Consider the following 17601-nt stretch of genomic DNA (forward strand, 5'->3'; position numbering starts at 1 on the left):
ATACATGTCATTCTCAAGAGAATGATATTGGTACAAACAAACAAGCGTCAGCACGATATCGACCGCGCGCGAATATAACCTACAGGCTTCTCCTGCCGCTCATTCCCAGCTGACACCGTCGTGGCCTGCATCCTCCGTACTGGCGTCCTCTCCGGCGGAGGCGACGGCGTAGGCGAAGGAATGCCCAGCCGCACCGATGTCACGTGCTGCTCGCTCGCCGCCCGCCGTCTCCCCTCAACCGCGGCATCCACAACGCTCTTCAGGGGCCCGCCATCCATGAGCTTGCTCTCGATGAACATGTTCTCCATTTGCGTCGACAAGCGTTCCATAACCTCCGGTGCGGGGTGCTCGCATGGTGGTAGGCGCGAGAAGTGGGCGCCGCTGTCGGTCGGCTGCGTGTTTGTCAGTGGGCCATGCACGGAGTGAAGCTCTGTGTGTATCTGTTGGGCCGCTGTTAAAGACACGGTGTGGTCAGCGGTGAGGATGGTCATATATGCGATGATTCTAACCGTCGCGTTCGACCGCCTTGGCGAGCAGCCCAATTCGCTCAATTGTAGCTTGCAGCTTTTGTGGATCTGCAAACTCATCTCCAACTGGCGGGAACAACACAGGTGCGACTCTGGATAGCGCAATGGACATGAATAGGAATAATGAATGCAGAAACCGAATGTGCTGGTATGCAACTCGCCGAGGCCATAGCCAAGTGAAGAAGCCGGTATGCGTTGGCGTCCCGGGCTCAGAGAACAGGACAGAAGAGAACGTATGCTGCGACGGCGAACACACTGACGGACTCAGGATGAATGTGAGTTCGTAGGCGAACACTGCCGCAAACAACACGTAGCGCCACTACGATTCCAACACTAAGCCAAACGCATGCGCTCAATACGTATGACTACTCACAAATGCAACATAACTTGGCTTTCCTATCGCAGAAAATAGCAAGAGCGCACAGGCAGCAACTATGTGGAAGCCAGCGGATTGCATGAGTCCGTGGCGGATGTATTCTCGGAGAGTTGTGCAGTGTGTCCAGTGGATCGCTTCTGGACCAAACCTGACGTACATAGAAGGTTAAGCTACGACTGCATACATTTGGAATTTGGAATATTCTCCGACCTGTCATACGCAAACCGCGTCACCGGATTTTTCAACGCCTCGAAAGCATCGCGCACTTCGATAAAGACCGCCTCTCCCTGTGCTCCGACGCGGTCTGGGTGGTTCTTCCGGGCAAACTGTCTGAAGGCCAGTTTCAACGTATTTTCGTCTGCAACTGGATCGACGCCGAGCAGCTCGTAATAATTTGGTGACATGGAGACTGCAGCTTCGTAGAAATTGTACAACAGATAGCTGAGAACAGCGAAAGCATAGACATAGCGATAGTGGCGAGAGTACAAAGGAGTTCCGGGAGGTGGAGGTTGACGGCCGAGGAGGACTCGATAGAAATGGTGGTAGACGGGAAGAAGCCGGCGGGTTGCTATGTCTGGGAGATATGACCATCCTATAAAGGAGAGGATAGAAGCAAGCATTGCTTCTCTGGATGATTTTGAAGAGAAGAGAACAGGAAACCTGGAAATGCTTGTCGTGAGTCTCAATGTTCATTAGGAACGTGCACAGCAACATCTCGACGTTCAGCTCAGCATGGGTTAAACCCATCCGCGTTTTGATCTCCTCTCCCCGGCGACAAGGAGACGTTGCTCCCCTGTACTTAGCACCCGTACCTGCCACGTCTACGCACAGCACCACACGCCTGAGCATCAATTTCTAGCTCAAACGCTTGAAGCCGCGCGCCCACCAACCGGTGGCCATTATACCGTTCGTCTAAATACCACGTCTAGAGACCGCCCGCAGCAGAGTGAATTTCGTCTGCGCGGGCTTGGCTTCTCGAACGCAGGCACGTCTCCCCATGACCCAAGCGAGCCCGGATAGACGGCCCCATGTAGACTCTGCCTTTGCTCGCAAGTCTTGAACTTGATAGACACACAAGCCAATTGTAGAGTCGCGGAGATGATGTAGGTCCGGCCTTAAGGCGTGCCACGATAGTCTCGAGGCAGCACGTCGGGTATCGAACACTTTTGGGGGCTCAGATGCCAGGAGAGCGCGTCTCTCGCCGCCGGAGTCGACCCTTTTACTTGGACATCATTGCACCTCGAGTCTGCACTGAAATTTGCTCACCTCGGCACTGAAAGTCTATTTTCCGAGAACTGCGAGCCTCTTCCGCTCGATTTCCGGAATCTCTGGATTACGCGGTATGGAGGAAGCGAGAGGTCATCGCAAAATCGTTATGGATGTTGTTGAAGGGGACAATAGGTGCCACAATCGAGCCACAGGAAGATTCCGGATAAGGGTCTTAACTTCAACAAATACGTAGCTTATCGGCGCAATAACTCTCGCACCCTGTGCCACCGCTGGCGTAGCAGCCACGACCATACGACTATGTCTGACTTCCTCGCTCGCGAAAGCGAAGTTTTGGGCGAGGAGTTCACCGGCACGCCCACTGGCGGTTCCTACGCAACCGCAGGCGGCGAAATCGACTTCGACCGTGCTGCCTCTGCTTTCCCAGACATCTCGCTCGATGGCTCGGACGACATTCCCGCCCCGAGCGTTGTTGTGCCAATAAAGACATCCAGCTTTTCATTCGACGATTTCAGTAGTTCGCCGCGAGAGCGCACTACGGAGGTCAAGGTGACAGGGGACGACGAAATCGAGAAGTTCGAGAGCGAGTTTCCGGACATTGAGGTCCCGGCGGTGCGTGAATGCGTGCATTGCATACGATGTGCAGACACGTAACCTTTGATTGGTGATGGCAGTCGCTACCTCCTGTTATCCAGCCAACGTTTAATTCTACACCGACGTTTGCACCGCAACCACAGTCTTCGGCGTTCTCATCAACACCTATCCTAAGCCAGGCAATTGACGAAGAGGAGCCCGAAGTCATCAGGTGCGCGCATCGGCTTATACCTCATTGCCTCGACTAATTGAGATTCCTGTCAGAGAATGGCGCGAGAAGCAAGAAGCAGAGATCAAGGCGCGCGACGAAGCCTCCAAGGCGAAGCGGGATGAGACCATCTCCAAGGCAGAGCGCGCTATCGACCAGTTCTACGAGGAATACGCAGCCAAGAAGGAGCGCAACATCCGCGAGAACAAGTGCGTGCTGATTACGTCTATAATATCCTGCAGCTAACCACCATGGTCTCGCCAGGGAGCACGAAGAGGAGTTCGTCTCGAAAATGTCCGATTCGCTCTCGCATGGTACGACTTGGGAGCGCATCTGCGACATCATCGAGCTGCAGAACTCGCAGAGCAAGACTATCGCGCGGGCGGGCCCCGGCACGACGGACCTCTCGCGGTTCAAGGAGGTGCTCTTGCGACTGAAGAGGGAGGGCGAGGCTGCGCCTGGGGCTGCTGGATACTAGGAGGCTGGGACAATGTAGAGACTGTACGTGTACTTTCACGACAGCACCTGTCGGATTCGATCCTTGCGTCTGTCAATAATTTCACTTTTTTTTTCGGTACTTGCAACAGCATTTCCTTGGCCGGTGACCATCAACTTGTATATATGCTATCATAGCAAGAAACGACAGTTGAGACATCTCGTGTCAAAAAGCGGCTGCTACTGTACACTATCGAAGCGAATACATTACCACAGATTAGAAGACGAAGTAGGCCTATCTATGCGAAAACTATGGCTACACTCTATCAACAAACAGTCCAAAGCTTCCAGAGTCCCAAAGCGTTATGTATATCGCACACCAGGTGCACAAACAAGTCGTGTCATGAAGAGAACGTGCAGACGCTGCAGCTGCCAGCAGGTGTCAACGCCGTGCCCTGCACATCGCACTGCTGCAGATCGCCTAAAGAACAGAAGGAGCCGGACACTGTCCCGCTCAACGCGGCGTTGTCTGCGAGGTTAAAAACCTCGAGCTTCGCCGGGAATGCACTCGGAAGCGGATCGGTGAGGCGGTTGTCGTTGAGGAATAATTCGAGGAGGGAGGCGAGCTTGGAGATGGTTGAGGGAATGGGACCCGCGATGCTCGTCGCGGAAAGATTCCTGGGTGGGCATTAGTCGTTTCGGAAGACAGACGAATGAAAGCGGCCTACAGGAGCTTGAGCGAGGACTGGAGGGAGGGGCTGTTGGATAGCGTAGAGAGCGGATTGGTGAGGTCTTGGTTCGTTACTACGCTGCAGGCACCATGAACGACTGAGGTGAACGCGAGGACAGTAAACCCACAGATTTTCGAGGCTGAGTGCCGTTATACTCGAAGGCAGACTTGACCCCATCTTTGCGTTATTGTCCCAAAAGAGTGTGGTGATGTTCTTGAGCGAGACGAAAAGTTCGTCAGGTAACGTCCCAATAGCGGTGGATTCAAGCTCGAGCGTCGTCAGCGCGGTGAGGTTGACGAAGGAGTTCGGTAGAGATCCAGCTGGTGGCATCGGCTCAGTGCATCAGAAGCACTGTCTGTCGCTTTCTGACTCACCTGGCTGTTCAGAGTCGCCAACAATCTTCAAAGTCTGCAACCCCGTGAGCCCGCCTATATCGCTGGGAATGATAGTCGGGACTGCGGGAGCAATAAGCTCCCTGTCACACGACATTGAGTACCAACACGCATGGCCGTGAGTGAACATGTACCCACAGAGTGGTCACTTGTCCGGTCGTATTGCACCTCACTCCATTCCAAGCGCAGAAGTTGACATTCTGCATCCAACCTCCATCGCTCAGCACGGCCTGCCCAATGAACTCTGCCTCTACGAATATACTTTGCAGTGCACAGAACTGTATCGCGTTCCGGATGCCCTGCGCGTCGTTCGCATTCGCGTCCAGGTAGCTGGACGGCACGCCTTGGAGAACGGAGAAGCACGTCGAGCACGGATATGACTGGGCGTTTGCCGGCGCATTGATGCTGAACTCGGCCAAGCACAGCGCCTCATTCGCGGACAGGGTCGTCGTATTACTCGTCGAGTTCGCGCCACCAGAACCCGTTGACATCCCAGAGGCTGCCGTGGACGTCGGTGAGGCTTGCCTGCGGCCAAAGGTCGCCAAGTTCAGCGCGACGATGTTTCCGAAGAGAAATGACAGCAGCACGATGACCACGACCACGAACACCCATTCCGACCATCTTTTCCTCCGGGTACAGTGCTTGCAACACTGGTGCGGGCGTTTCTCGATGTGCAGCGGCTTCCATTCCTGCAGCGGTGGTCGGGGCGTCGGCGGCGGAGCCTCTATATCAGGCTCGCGCGGTACAGCCTCTATATCAGGCTCGCGAGGCAGAGGACGAGAGACAGGCCCCGTGAAGACACTGCTCATCACATCGCGCATGCGCCGCTGTGGCGCTCGCACGCCGCTCTCCACAGCATTCGCAGAGAAATTTGAGGTGCCCGAGTCCGTCCGGCCAGAATTCGTCCGGCCAGAGTTATCGCGGAGAACCATGAAAGACCACCAGGGTAAGGAACGTGAAAGGGCCTATCGGGACGGGGAGACAATGAGAGGAGCTCCCAGGACGCCAGGTCAAGAGAGACGCATAGCCACGGGCTGCAAGCAAGCAAAGAGAGACTCCGCGATAAGGCGCTTCGCTTGACGCGTGGGTTTCATTTCATTTACGGAAACAATTGAGGGAATCGGTTCTGTGAGAACAACAATTTTCGCGCGTGGCTGCAGTGCGGCCATCGCGATCACGTGATCCGCGTTGTACGTCGCTTCCTGCGTGTCGCGAGCTCGTCGCCTAGCGACATGCAGGCGTCCGAGCAACTCGAGGGTAGGTCAATAAACGTACCAGTGTTTCCAATGCCATGAGAAACCCGAGAGGTCTATAGTCGATCGGTCTCAAGAGGAATGTAAACCGATGCAATGAGCTGAGTCAGACGAGCAAGGACCGGGATCAACTGGATGACAGAAAAACAAGGCGCTCCGTCCCGTCGTACGTATTGCGAACTCTTCTCCTGTCGCATTCCAACGGAAATACATCTCGCCTGAAACGAAGAGAACGTCGTCCTTCGCATTTGGCAACTGGTTTTCCTCGTTACCGTGGGTTGTCTGATGGCCTTCGAGGACCCGGACGCTTCTCGAGGTTCAAGGAACAATCCGACAGCTGCAAAACAAACAGGGTACCATTGTCACTGAGGCTGTGAAGTATGACAACACATCGCTTGAGTGCAGATGTCCATCATGATACTGTAATCAGGAACAGGCCCGTGGGAAGAAGGCATGACAGCCAGACTCATCAATGCATCATGCATCAGAGTTCGACAGCTTGATTAGTTCCACAAGGTCGCAGCATCAAGACGAGCACCGGGGTTGGAACTTGAGCTTGAGTGCTTGAGTACTGAGTCCTGGGAGGGCACCTTTGGTGAGGCCAAGGCATGCGGCAAGAACAGCAATCACCTCGCGTTAGCCGCCGTCCGAGCGACCTGTTCTATGGAACATGGAACTGGGCCACGTCACAGACGTGACGTTGTGGCCCCGCTCGGACTACAGGACTTTTCCAATACCCGTAAGTCCCCATCTGACTATATACCCTTTGCGCTCATGTCCGGTCAATCAGGCATTATTACATAACGCGATGAGATGCGCTTGACGGGCATCCTTAAAGTACCCTCCCAGTACTGCGGTTCTGTTTGCACTGACCGTTGTCATCGACGTTGATACCTCTACAATGTCGAACGCATCAGCTGCAAGCATACAGTTGGCTCAGGAAGAAGCGGTCCTCTTACAGACAGCGTGAGGACGACGACACTTTCTGAGGCGTTCAACTGACCAGTTCGCGATCACTGTCACAGATACACTTATGCCTACTGCTATCTCGCAACTACTGGTACGCCCCGGGTCGGACCACTATAAGCGATCGAACTCGACTCACAGACTGGACATGTTATTAGCCCTCATCTTCTTTGAGTACATTGTGACTTTCTCTGAAGAGGTTCACGTCGTCTGGGGAACCAGGTTGACCATTGTCACGGTCATATTTGCCCTCAACCGTTATATGCTCATGGTACAAGGCGTTAGTTCTGCACTGAATCCCGTCTGGTGGCATACTCCACTGGTAAGTCATGTCGTGTCGTGCTGCGAGTGAATCGATCACTGACGATCTACGCGCACACAGAGGTGAGCGGCGACGACCGCGCTGTACGTTCATCGCAGTTTATAGATTGTCACAGCTGTGATGCCGTGACCGTCTTGAATAGTGTGGTCACGAATGTTCTTGAGGCTGTGGCAGCAAGTCAGAAATTGTTTGACCTCAAATTACATGAAGAGATTGATCGATAAATTGTCAGGCTTTTCCGCGTTTCGCACATATGCTATCAGCGGACGCCAGATCGCCCCTGCATTGTTAGTATTGCTACTGGGGCTAGCACCAGTCGGCACCAACATCGTGAGTGTATATGTTCTCCGCCATCATATGTCTGTTGAGAACCTCCGGACAGTTTACATACACAAGAGATTCATACGAGTTCGTGACTTACGTGGGCAAATACCCAGTTTGTAACTATAACGACCGCGAGTCCATCGCGATACAGGACAAGTAAGTACCACGCTCAACTCTCCGACGTCGGCACTCCTAGGACTGACCCTCCTTTGCTTAGACGTGAGTGTGAAGGAGACCGATAAGTTGTTGCTTTGACACTCACGATTCCTGCAGTCGTCATCTTCGGGCGCGTCTGCCCAGCTGTGTCCGACTTGATTGTGCTCCTTGTCACTTGGTTCAAAACATCCGGACTCGCCATAGAAGTGCGAAAGTTACGGTTAAAAGGATCGATTGCGACGGTACTCATAAGAAACGGTGAGTATATGTGGCTCTTTAAGTGCACGTAATGCATTACAAGCAGCACATTCAAGGCGCGCTCTACTTCATGTACGTCGGGCTCTGTCACTGTGCCTTGTCGTGACTCTGTTCTTCTACTGTTCCTTAGTGCCCTTTTGCTTCTCGACATCCTCCACATCGCGATCAGAGTCCACTACATGAATTCACAGGCAAGTTACCCATACAAGTACATGACCGCTCTAACATAACGTGCAAGCAGAATCCCGCAAGCTACGTCATAACTTTCCTGCCGGCGTGAGCGACCGATCATACCCGATGCAGCTCGATTCATCCTTACCAAGTCAATCAGAATCTCATCAATCTTGATATCACGCTTCATCCTCAACCTACGCCAGGTGTTCCTCGGCAGCGTGGACTTGAATGCGATCTCTCACAGCACTCTGAACACGTCGGACTTTCCCTCTCGCCTGGTTGGCAACTTTGGCGCCGAGGTCCAGCACACGTCACTTGTATTTGAGAATGTCGAGGATAGCGCTGAGGACGAGCAGAGTGTTGGTGTGGACTGTGAGGTCTACGAGTTGGCGCAGGTGCAGTAGTCATCGTACAAGCTATGCGGTCGTTTTCGACAGTGCCGGATCTGACTGTAACCTGCATTTGCACCTTGACATGATTTTTCAGTCGTGATATCCGAGCAAAGTGTTATGCTAAGCTGGCGCGAAGCATAAATCCGTTATAGCGTAACCAGCAAGGGGGGAGATTCGCCAGGTCAAAAGCTGCATCTCGCCGCCGCAATGCTGAATGTTGTCCGAGTGCTGTGTGACATAGACCAAAGTCATGGATTGGTAGCAGCAGTCAATCCATTTCATGTCCCAATTCAATTTTACAGCATAGCAGATGTGCAGACCGTTGCATATAAAGCGTCGAAGTCTCATAAAACATTGGAGACGCGTCGGTGGCTGGAAATGTCGGTCCTTGTGGAGCATCAAAAATTCAGGCACGGTTCGGCAGCCGCCGCGAGCTTGAAAGTCTGCCATTGCCCGAGCGTTGAGTCGATGACGGTCTAAGAGGGAATGCAAGCCGTCCAACGCAAAAAAAACCATTTGCAAGTCCGTATACCATTGACAGAGCTACTAACAGACTTCTCAAGCCATCCGGCCCGCATGCAAGCGCAGCAAATCAAGCATTATCACTTCGTCTATTCGCAGTGTTAGTAGTTCAAATCTGTTCGTCTACTTCTTATGTCAAGCATACGTTCTAGAGTCCTTTTGATTCGCTTCCTGCAAAGTTGAATATCACCTTATGTATGACCTCCGCAACCTTGTTCGCGACGGCTTGAGCGCTCATCTTCGGGTCCTTGTCGTACGTCGCGATTTTAGGCGAGAGGATCATATGCCGCTCCTCGTTAGGATATTATTTCTCAACACCGCCGTTGAAGAAGGATGTGACGTGTGCATGTGTCCCGGTTTCTAGCCATGGTCGGAGATGTGCTAGCACGATAACACACAGTGCACATACCGGCCGTGTATGCCTGCTTCATGCCCTGCTTCGCGGGCCGAATGACAGTCGTCATCGGTTGCGGCGGAAAAGCAACCGGGAAGGGGAATTCGGCGTTGTATTGTGGCATGGTTCTGATGCGCTACAAAGCAGCCGCCAAAATGAGAGTCATCAATCTCCATGGGCCTGTCAGGAAGGCCAAGCACGGTGACAATCCCCCGCATCCGGTCAGAGAAGTAGTTGAAGAAGAAGAGCGTGTCGCCATCCTTGATGAGACCCTCATCGCCGTTCACGGTGACAGGCTTCAAGAAGTCGTCTGTCCCATCCATGAAATGTTTGTCTCCGTGGATTCGACTTGCTGCGTTAGCTTCGCGGTCACGTGATACACGTTCCGCTCAGTCTCCAAGCGTGTGCACTGCGGTGCATTTGTCGTCATTAGAAGCGCAGACAGATCAGCAAGCTAATTGATCAGTGTATCACGTCCATGAGTTCCCAGAAGCAGAGGAATATTAAGAGCAGCGAGCAATCAGAGAAGCGAGGAGAGACCAGGAGGGCTCGATACAGAACAAGGCGTACCATCTCGCCGCGCATTTACCGTGTTCTTTCGCAACTAGTCGCCACACGCATTCAAGTCACTTTAAGTATAAGAAGGGAGAACATCATCCGTCACATTGATCAGCTCTGTTTCTCTCTCGCCAGAGGGTGGACGACCTTTGAAAACTTCAACGTAACTCAAGCACTTCTGAGATCGAATGCAAAGAGGCAATCTGATGTTTGAAATAAATCTGTCTTGCTATTGTCGCCAGAGTCCCAGGAGCATAGCAACGCATAAAAGGGGCAATCTGGGTGGCTATTCCGCATGATGATCAGGAAAGGTTGCTTAATGCAGTGTTCTTAAAGTCAGTCCAAACCCTGCGAGACTGACGAAATTACAGTAAGTGGTCTTTTAAACTCGGGACACCAGGGACCACACTGGAAAGCCTGAAGAATGGTCGACGAAGATGTCGTCAAGCTTGAAGAGCAGTCGACAAGCACAGTTTTGGCTTAGGCAGGATGAGCGTCTCGTGATGGCAAACCTAATATGTAATTTCATTCTCACGCCTCCTACACGTCGCTTCATAGTTCGTTCAGCGCTGTGAACAGCGTTCCACGTACACAGTCGCTCTCTGCTTCAAACAGCCATGAATCTTTTTCGGTTGTTCGGTACCAAACATTGCTGCTCATTAGAAATGACGGCCGTTGACACGCTTCTGCAGGGGACATGTCCCACCTGGCGTCAATTCTCATACTCCTGCACAAGATTCAGACGACACGGTCATGTCGAGGTCAGCGTCTTTCCCCCGGTTGCCGCTAATTCAAGCCAGCAACACATTGTTGGGCATGACATAAGGCGTGGGGACGTGCTGGTGCTGACATATTGGCTTGAAACGCAGGCATATCATTCAAGACGCAGGCTCTCTATGTCGCCGTGTTCGTTACCCGATATCTGGACCTCTTCTATGACTATGTTTCGCTATACAACTCCGTCATGAAGATTTTCTTTATCGCGAGCACCTGCTACGTACTCTACCTAATGAAAGTAAAGTTCCGGTGCGTTCATCCCGCGTTCATGCTGCTTCACAACCGCCGTCTCATGTTCCACCAGGCCAACGAACGACCCATCCATTGACACCTTCCGCGTCGAGTACCTCGTCGGACCCTGTATTCTCCTTGCGCTCATCTTCAACTACAAGTTCACATTCACGGAAGTCCTGTGGTCCTTCTCCATATTTCTAGAGTCTGTCGCCATCCTCCCGCAGCTGTTCATGCTGCAGCGTACCGGCGAGGCAGAGACAATCACGACGCACTACTTGGCAGCGCTGGGCGCATACAGGGCACTCTACATCCCGAACTGGATCTACCGGTGCGTGATAGAAGTGTGCGCTCTCATGCTGAGGGCTTATTGCGTGCTCTTCCTACACAGGTACTGGACAGAAGACGTTGTGGATCCAATTGCTGTCACAGCGGGCATCGTCCAGACCGCGCTCTACCTGGACTTTTTCTACGTCTATGTCACAAAGTGCGTGTGCTCTTCCCTCTACGCGTGCAGCTGCTCACCCGCCCTCCGTTGTTCCTGTCCTTGGTTCGCTTTCTCGACGTGTGCAGAGTGTTACAAGGGCAGAAATTTGAACTCCCTGCATAAATGTGATGTCAGAAAAGTAATGCATATCGACTGTTGTTCTTTTGGCTAGAGCCGTAACTTATCGAAGACATTTTTGGCTGCCTGAATATTTTTGGTTTTTGTCCCCAGAAGGACAGTCAGTACGCATGCGAGAACCTCTCTGAACTCAGCTATCTCGAGCAAGATGCGCAGTAAGAGCACATGAGAGAACAGCGGGCAGAACGACGCACGCGTCGCAAAGCGGGCGCGTCATCCTTATGCGTGACATGACGCATGCATTGGCATCATTCAGCATCATTCATCGTGCACGTCAAGTTAGTGCTTTGTCTTTGCGAGACCTCTAGAAATCTGCACAAAGCTCACACATGTACTCTTCTGTCATGCCTATTTCTTTAAGGAAGACCACTATTTCCCTTCTTCCAGGAGAAAACTCGTATGCTGAAGTCACTGTGACTTAGCGCTCGATTGTAAGCAACGCGTGCGATGTCACAAAAGACCCGCTCAGGCTTATTCGTTAGAAACTGATCAACGGTCCGACATCATTATATCGATCTACGAAGTAGTCACCGTTGACCATATCCTACATCGTTCCGCTAGCATAAGCTCCATAGTGACATGCCGTGCTGTGAAACGGTCGGTGAGCAGACTGCTTTTACCGCTGTACATACAACTGTACATAGGTTGACCTCACTGCCAGGACGTGAGGCGCGTCTTCTGGCACGACATGTATCTGGAAACCCACCGATCGCAATGATACTCCATGAAGTGGTCCAAAAACACTCGATTTCTGTCAACCCAGGTAATCCTTGTGCGCTCCAAAGCCCTCGATACCTCCAACGAAACAGCTTCGCGTGGCACAAACTTACAGGTCCACCTTCTCGTTTCAGCATCCGGCTAGAGCCATCACTCATACGGCCAATGAACCGGTTCTGGGTCTTCAAAGCGAACGTAGATGTGACAATGCCAGTTAATATGCGTGCAAACGATGACCACGTCGTAAAGGCTCTCGTCTGACGGTGGGGTGTCCCTGCTGCCACACAACAAGCGCTCGCATCATATTCACTATCTCTCACAGATTCGGCTATGCCGCGATTTCTTTTGTGGATGTCGCGTACTGCTTGGGGGGCAACGATGAATAAATTGGGTATATGACAAGACAGACGAGGTACCGTGGAGCGCGCATCGCATCTGATCTCAGTGGCTTCTCTGCCATCGTACAAGGCGTCTCTATTTGTCGACATCCGCATTGGAATGTCATCAGAGCTCGTCTCCAAATTAGGAACACAGCAAATGACAAAAAAGGCACCACATAGAATCTGTCTACACTGTCTTCGCGACACCGTAAGCTCGACCGTCATGCTCAATGATCCTAGACTCCGAATGCCGAACAAGCGATCACCGACGCACGGCCTTCCAAAAGCGGCCTATACTGTATCGTGCCATAATACAACGGACTTTGATCAGCCGGCAACCTACGGATGAAGTATATACGGTGACGCGTCCGCATTTGTCATAGTCGAAAGATGAAGCTACATGATGCACTCGGAATTATCTAGATCAGCAGCCGCGCACATCGGAAGAAAGAAATTATGACATGGCAGATCGCTGCTAGCCCCGATTCGGTCAAGACCTTGCCTTGAGCGCAGTCACTTACACCATGAACGCTGCAAGCGTGCTGTTATGCATATGCTGCTCGCTGATCGATTGCCCTCTCATTACAGATTTCTGCGCATCAAGAGCTTCCTCAGGCATGTGTGCCGACATGCTGTCACATCTTTGTTCGCTCCGCGATCTCCTCCGAGATCTCCGCGCACACGATCAGGAGAGCTTTCCCGAGCTTCTCAAAGTCGCCGATCTATCGTATCAACATAGACAAGTGAAATTCTGCAACGAGGCCACAGAAAGGCGACTCACGCACCTCGTTGTAAACCTGCGCACTAACCCTCGTCCACCACCTGCCATCGTAGTGAAACTGCGAAGCATATACATTGTGCTCGTTGAGCAGCTTGTCCTGGAACTTCAAGGTAACAGCAGGAGTCGGTGCTATCGAACCTGCTAGAGGGATCTCGACGTTGACCTGAAAATGAACACGTCAGCTACTGCATTTTGATGAGCCGGTGTATAAGCAGACCATGTTTGCGGTGAACATCTCCGCTTCATCAGAATTAGGTGCGAACATCATGCGCGTGTTCAGGGTCTCGGCGAGATGTTTACCACCAGCTAGAGCGAGCGTGTGACAGTAATCATTGATTCTCTTCTCGCCACCTAATAATTCTCGAAATTCGAGGGCTGCGCATGACGTGGCAATAACTAAAAGATCACCCAGCCTGACAGGCGAGAAACGTACCGGGCTTGATGCTCAAAGGTATCGTGAATTCTATCGTCCCGGTCCCTATGGCCTCGTCGATTTGTCAGATGGTAAGCATCAGCAAGATTGTGTGGCATAAACCACAAGAGAATTTGGTTTGAGGATCGCCTTCGTGTCCAGGCGGGAGCGGCCCAAACGTGATGCCCGTAGGAAATGCTGACCTGATGATATGATGGTTGCTTTCCGGGTACGAATCAGCTTTCTAGCACTGATGGCGTCGGCAGAGATGGACAGCACTGACCATTCTGGCACATAGAGCACGGCACAACCGTGCTTCGCGTACATCCATTTTGAGCAGCTCTGGCCGTACCCATAGAAACAGCGATCTCTAACCATTAACAGCGAGGAGAACATATCGACACCCAGAAGTCAGGCGCTGCCTCTGTCAAGTTGAGGTCCACTTCCTGTCCTAGCGAATGTGCCGCATCGATAACGCTCCACACAGACTCCTCTCTGCATATCTGAACCATATCTTTCCAAGGCATGTAGACAGATGGGGTCGCTGAGATGCTATCCAATACCGCAACAATTTTCCCCTTTGGAGTCTCATCAGCAGATTGCCGCCGCTGAGCCTTCAGACTCTGGAGAAATTTGCGAAATCGCTCGAACAATGCCTTTCGCTTCTCCGGGATTGACAGTGTGAACTCGGAGAGCTTTGGATGAGGTGCGGTGTCAGAGACGTAGCGCGCTGCAGCTCTGATAGTGTTGAACGTGCAATTGGCTGACAACGTCGTGGTCAGCTGGATATCGCTGTTCACGTCCCGCGGACATACTCATGACGAGGACGTCACCGTTCTCCCAGTCAAAGTTGCGCAGGACGATATTGATCCCATGGGAGACATTCGATACGAACGCACAGTCGCTGGGATGTGCGCCAATCAGCTTCGCAATTAGCCCCCGGACCTCCTCCACCATGGGCCGATAGTCGAACCAGAGGAAGCGGTCTGGCTTTGCTGCTACTTTATCAGCAAGATCCCTGGTTGCGTCTTCGACACGACGTGGCGTAGCTCCTGCAGTGCCTGGAAGTAGTGCTTGGTAGTCAGCATGTTTTTGAATGGAAGATGTTGTACACTGACCGGAATTGAGGTTTATATATCCATCTTCGAGGGAGAAGAAAGGAAGAGCGGCATGGCCGAGCTCAGGAAACTTCTCCATGCACCTAAACTCGAGCCCCAGTAAGTGTGCATGCGACACGGATATTGGGTACACAGCGAGCTGTTCCTTATCAAATCAAAAGCCTACCAAGCATGTTCGGGTAGAAGCTGTCTTTAATGATGGCATGACAAACAGACAGGGAAGAAGATAAGTTTACAGTTACGGCCACATTTCTCCGCAGGAATCGCCTTACTTCATGGTCCGTTGACATCGCATAATGGGATGGATTCAATGGCGATGCTCGACCACTCCTTTCGGGCTGGAGAGCCACTTTCAGCCCTGAACACTGAGATGCCGACAAATGAACTTACTCATTCAACCATGCAGACTTCAGCATGAAGCTTTGAAGTCTCGTCTTCTAGGGCCATAATCAGCTCTATTGCTCAGCACACGCAAGCGGCAGCCTTTTCTATCAAACATATGTTCTGCATGCAAGTTTTCGGACATGCAGCGAGAGGATACCGCCTGTATTCCAGGATCTGCGATCTCCAATCGGGCTATCTCCATTGGGGTAGACGGTGTGGGAACGAAACTTAGTACCCGATCACATTTATCATTCAGTTCCAACTCTTCCAATCCGCAGGTCATCGATTCATCGCTCAGCGCTCGTCGCTACCAATCTTCATAAGTTCAACATCAGCAACGTTGTTGATAGGTGACATATCCGATAGCAGGGAGTATTCACGCACTACATCCCATGACCGTTGTTCTGATTTCATACCGTCAGGTTCCGAGCGTTGGGATGTGGCATACATTTCAATGGTCCAAACTCAAACCAGAGCGCCTCAGCATGCACAATTCGCGAGGAACTGCACGACATTGTCACCAGAAATGACGGAGCACGCAGTCACCTCCAGATGACCCAAATTCTGAGCGATCGTGCATCATGCGTTATCGTAGGATCAGCTAAGTGGCATCCTTGATTAAACACGTAACTTACTAATCGTATCGCGAAGAGCGCGAAGAACTCGCCTGTATCGCTTCATGTAGTAAAATCACTGATGAGAAGCACTGTGTATGTCCGCCATAGTACCACCCTCCGTCAAAGCATAACCTTGAAGCCTGCCGTACATCAAGCGCAGTGGCCAATGATCGGAGGACAGCCGCGCAGCGATCCCTACCTCCTGCTCGTATCGACCCTTGGCGCGGCCACGATGGCTAAATTCCCTGTAGCAGAGGCGGAGCTCGTCGCTATCATCACCGAAAGCATCACCTACGGAATCCACATATCGACATTCGCGACGTGTATCTGGACGCTGTTTCGGACGTCAAAGACGTTGGGACGAGAGACCAACGTGACATTGCTGTTCTTCTCGATCACACTCTTTGTCATCGGAACGCTGGATATCTCGTTCAACATCTATCGCAACTTGTCCGCCTTCATCTTCTACACGGGACCCGGTGGGGCCAACCACGTTGATGAGGAGGTCTCGAATTGGGTGCAGGTTTCACGGGTAAGCCTCGGCCTGAGCCCGTCATAGAATGCCTTCATGGACATGGAAACCTAGGGTGCCTTTAATCTATTCGCCCTCATTGTCGCTGATGCCGCCCAGGTGCGTGTAACTCCCCGTCATAAGTTACTAGACGAATGCAGATAGCATCTGTCCAGATCTACCGCCTGTGGATTGTATACGGCCGCAACTGGAGAATAGCCTTCCCTCCCTTGGTCTTATGGCTGGCAGGACTGTCATGCGCTATACCGCTAATATATTATAGCACCAAACTGAACGTACTCACGGCCATGGCCGGGGCGACCAAGCTTGATGCGTTCCTGGATGCCTTTATCGTCCTTTCAGTGGCTATTAACATCCTCGCATCAGGTGTGTGTCAATTCCATGCCAAAACAATCATGCACTCGAATATATCATACGCCTGTGCCAGGTTTGACACTGTACCGCATCTATTGGATCCATAGGTCAACGTCCCAGCATTTCACGGGCAGCTCGGGCGCGGTGGTGCGACAGGGCGTGACATGGACGCAACTCTTCCGAATCGTCATCGAGTCCACACTCCTGTACACGCTCTCTTCCATCATCGCCTTGGTCGTCAACTCGATAGGAAACAACGCATTCTACTGCGTCTCGGACATGGTGAGCTTTCCGGCCTCATATTAACGCTGCCCCACATTGCTGATCGCTGATCATCGGGTTCTGCCCTTGCGCTTACAGCAACTGCAGATTGCAGGCATACAATTCGACCTGGTCATCATACGCGTAGGGCTGGGTATCACCGTGGAGCAGGTCCACACGAGTCTCGGGGATATGACGTTCCGAATGAGAGCGATCAAATCCAGCGGGACAGAGGTCGAGCTCGGCGTGCCTGTCGTGATTCCCGAGAACAGTACGCAGACGACACGGTCGGTGGAGGACATCGATCGTCAGAGCATTAAAACTGGAAATTTTCTCCGCGTTAATGTAGACTCACCTTGATCGGTTCACCCATACGTGGTTCGAAATATGCAGCGAGCGTGTGCCGCCTGATTGTTGAGCGTTCTCCTATGTATCATGTATGAGTGGCCAGTATATACCACACCGACTCACGGTCCCAGGTTGTTTTGCAGTCTGCGACTACTTGCGATGCCCACTTGCGGAATGTGTCTATAATCTATGCACTATTGACCATTGTTGAGTAGTGCTAAGAGCAGCGGTCTTACCGGGCGTCCAGCGGTCGTC

At 52.1% G+C, this 17601-nt stretch overlaps 9 protein-coding genes across 9 annotated transcripts; 4 read left to right on the forward strand and 5 right to left on the reverse strand.

The window, feature by feature from the left end:
• Positions 1–47: 47 nt before the first annotated feature.
• On the reverse strand, positions 48–1523 carry LAESUDRAFT_655749 (chaperone J-domain-containing protein; the record flags this gene model as incomplete). Its single annotated transcript, XM_040904578.1, has 4 exons — positions 48–451; positions 510–846; positions 901–1051; positions 1114–1523. The coding sequence occupies 4 exons, from the start codon at positions 1521–1523 to the stop codon at positions 48–50; spliced, it is 1302 nt and encodes a 433-aa protein (XP_040763138.1).
• Positions 1524–2383: 860 nt separating this feature from the next.
• Positions 2384–3433, forward strand: LAESUDRAFT_813514 (clathrin light chain). Its single transcript, XM_040914494.1, has 4 exons — positions 2384–2742; positions 2805–2935; positions 2989–3141; positions 3197–3433. Exons 1-4 carry the CDS (start codon positions 2431–2433, stop codon positions 3408–3410), a joined length of 810 nt encoding a protein of 269 aa, XP_040763139.1. The 5' UTR covers positions 2384–2430; the 3' UTR covers positions 3411–3433.
• LAESUDRAFT_727047 (L domain-like protein) lies at positions 3322–5702 on the reverse strand. The gene is made up of 5 exons (XM_040909151.1): positions 4629–5702; positions 4473–4573; positions 4226–4418; positions 4096–4176; positions 3322–4045 (listed from the first exon to the last, which is right to left on the reverse strand). Exons 1-5 carry the CDS (start codon positions 5420–5422, stop codon positions 3769–3771), a joined length of 1446 nt encoding a protein of 481 aa, XP_040763140.1. The 5' UTR covers positions 5423–5702; the 3' UTR covers positions 3322–3768.
• An 805-nt stretch (positions 5703–6507) lies between these two features.
• On the forward strand, positions 6508–8445 carry LAESUDRAFT_727048 (uncharacterized protein). Its single transcript, XM_040909152.1, has 10 exons — positions 6508–6709; positions 6769–6803; positions 6868–7031; positions 7130–7208; positions 7264–7361; positions 7414–7511; positions 7573–7574; positions 7629–7773; positions 7900–7960; positions 8011–8445. Exons 1-10 carry the CDS (start codon positions 6645–6647, stop codon positions 8047–8049), a joined length of 786 nt encoding a protein of 261 aa, XP_040763141.1. The 5' UTR covers positions 6508–6644; the 3' UTR covers positions 8050–8445.
• A 716-nt stretch (positions 8446–9161) lies between these two features.
• LAESUDRAFT_813516 (uncharacterized protein) lies at positions 9162–9574 on the reverse strand (the record flags this gene model as incomplete). The annotated part of the gene is made up of 3 exons (XM_040914495.1): positions 9162–9217; positions 9267–9387; positions 9452–9574. The coding sequence occupies 3 exons, from the start codon at positions 9572–9574 to the stop codon at positions 9162–9164; spliced, it is 300 nt and encodes a 99-aa protein (XP_040763142.1).
• Positions 9575–10378: 804 nt separating this feature from the next.
• On the forward strand, positions 10379–11531 carry LAESUDRAFT_727052 (ER lumen protein retaining receptor). Its single transcript, XM_040909153.1, has 6 exons — positions 10379–10448; positions 10502–10570; positions 10679–10835; positions 10891–11148; positions 11209–11304; positions 11391–11531. The coding sequence occupies exons 1-6, from the start codon at positions 10427–10429 to the stop codon at positions 11425–11427; spliced, it is 639 nt and encodes a 212-aa protein (XP_040763143.1). The 5' UTR covers positions 10379–10426; the 3' UTR covers positions 11428–11531.
• A 572-nt stretch (positions 11532–12103) lies between these two features.
• LAESUDRAFT_727053 (uncharacterized protein) lies at positions 12104–12843 on the reverse strand (the record flags this gene model as incomplete). The annotated part of the gene is made up of 3 exons (XM_040909154.1): positions 12482–12843; positions 12275–12422; positions 12104–12205 (listed from the first exon to the last, which is right to left on the reverse strand). Coding segments are annotated over exons 1-2 (392 nt in total), but the record flags the coding sequence as incomplete, so codon positions are not given.
• A 257-nt stretch (positions 12844–13100) lies between these two features.
• Positions 13101–14929, reverse strand: LAESUDRAFT_702228 (PLP-dependent transferase; the record flags this gene model as incomplete). Its single annotated transcript, XM_040906473.1, has 9 exons — positions 13101–13261; positions 13325–13483; positions 13538–13695; positions 13754–13798; positions 13859–13953; positions 14016–14072; positions 14135–14495; positions 14548–14793; positions 14851–14929. 9 exons carry the CDS (start codon positions 14927–14929, stop codon positions 13175–13177), a joined length of 1287 nt encoding a protein of 428 aa, XP_040763145.1. The 3' UTR covers positions 13101–13174.
• A 1154-nt stretch (positions 14930–16083) lies between these two features.
• LAESUDRAFT_702231 (uncharacterized protein) lies at positions 16084–17358 on the forward strand (the record flags this gene model as incomplete). The annotated part of the gene is made up of 5 exons (XM_040906474.1): positions 16084–16383; positions 16438–16482; positions 16539–16696; positions 16845–17019; positions 17098–17358. The coding sequence occupies 5 exons, from the start codon at positions 16084–16086 to the stop codon at positions 17356–17358; spliced, it is 939 nt and encodes a 312-aa protein (XP_040763146.1).
• Between the last annotated feature and the right edge of the window lie 243 nt (positions 17359–17601).

Source organism: Laetiporus sulphureus, assembly GCF_001632365.1.
Source record: "Laetiporus sulphureus 93-53 unplaced genomic scaffold LAESUscaffold_26, whole genome shotgun sequence".
In the NCBI taxonomy this organism is placed as follows: domain Eukaryota; kingdom Fungi; phylum Basidiomycota; class Agaricomycetes; order Polyporales; family Laetiporaceae; genus Laetiporus; species Laetiporus sulphureus.

Bases quoted from the DNA above. Each gene is read 5' to 3' on its own strand.
- LAESUDRAFT_813514 (XM_040914494.1), top strand. From the start codon at position 2,431: ATGTCTGACTTCCTCGCTCGCGAAAGCGAAGTTTTGGGCGAGGAGTTC. The intron at 2,743-2,804 runs GTGCGTGAATGC...TGGTGATGGCAG, and splicing joins CGGACATTGAGGTCCCGGCG to TCGCTACCTCCTGTTATCCA. The intron at 3,142-3,196 runs GTGCGTGCTGAT...TGGTCTCGCCAG, and splicing joins CGCAACATCCGCGAGAACAA to GGAGCACGAAGAGGAGTTCG.
- LAESUDRAFT_727047 (XM_040909151.1), bottom strand. From the start codon at position 5,422: ATGGTTCTCCGCGATAACTCTGGCCGGACGAATTCTGGCCGGACGGAC. The intron at 4,574-4,628 runs GTGGGTACATGT...GTCGTGTGACAG, and splicing joins ACCGGACAAGTGACCACTCT to GGAGCTTATTGCTCCCGCAG. The intron at 4,177-4,225 runs GTGGGTTTACTG...TGGTGCCTGCAG, and splicing joins GCACTCAGCCTCGAAAATCT to CGTAGTAACGAACCAAGACC.
- LAESUDRAFT_727048 (XM_040909152.1), top strand. From the start codon at position 6,645: ATGTCGAACGCATCAGCTGCAAGCATACAGTTGGCTCAGGAAGAAGCG. The intron at 6,710-6,768 runs GTGAGGACGACG...TCACTGTCACAG, and splicing joins GCGGTCCTCTTACAGACAGC to ATACACTTATGCCTACTGCT. The intron at 7,209-7,263 runs GTCAGAAATTGT...ATAAATTGTCAG, and splicing joins TCTTGAGGCTGTGGCAGCAA to GCTTTTCCGCGTTTCGCACA.
- LAESUDRAFT_727052 (XM_040909153.1), top strand. From the start codon at position 10,427: ATGAATCTTTTTCGGTTGTTCG. The intron at 10,449-10,501 runs GTACCAAACATT...ACGCTTCTGCAG, and splicing joins GAATCTTTTTCGGTTGTTCG to GGGACATGTCCCACCTGGCG. The intron at 11,149-11,208 runs GTGCGTGATAGA...CTTCCTACACAG, and splicing joins ATCCCGAACTGGATCTACCG to GTACTGGACAGAAGACGTTG.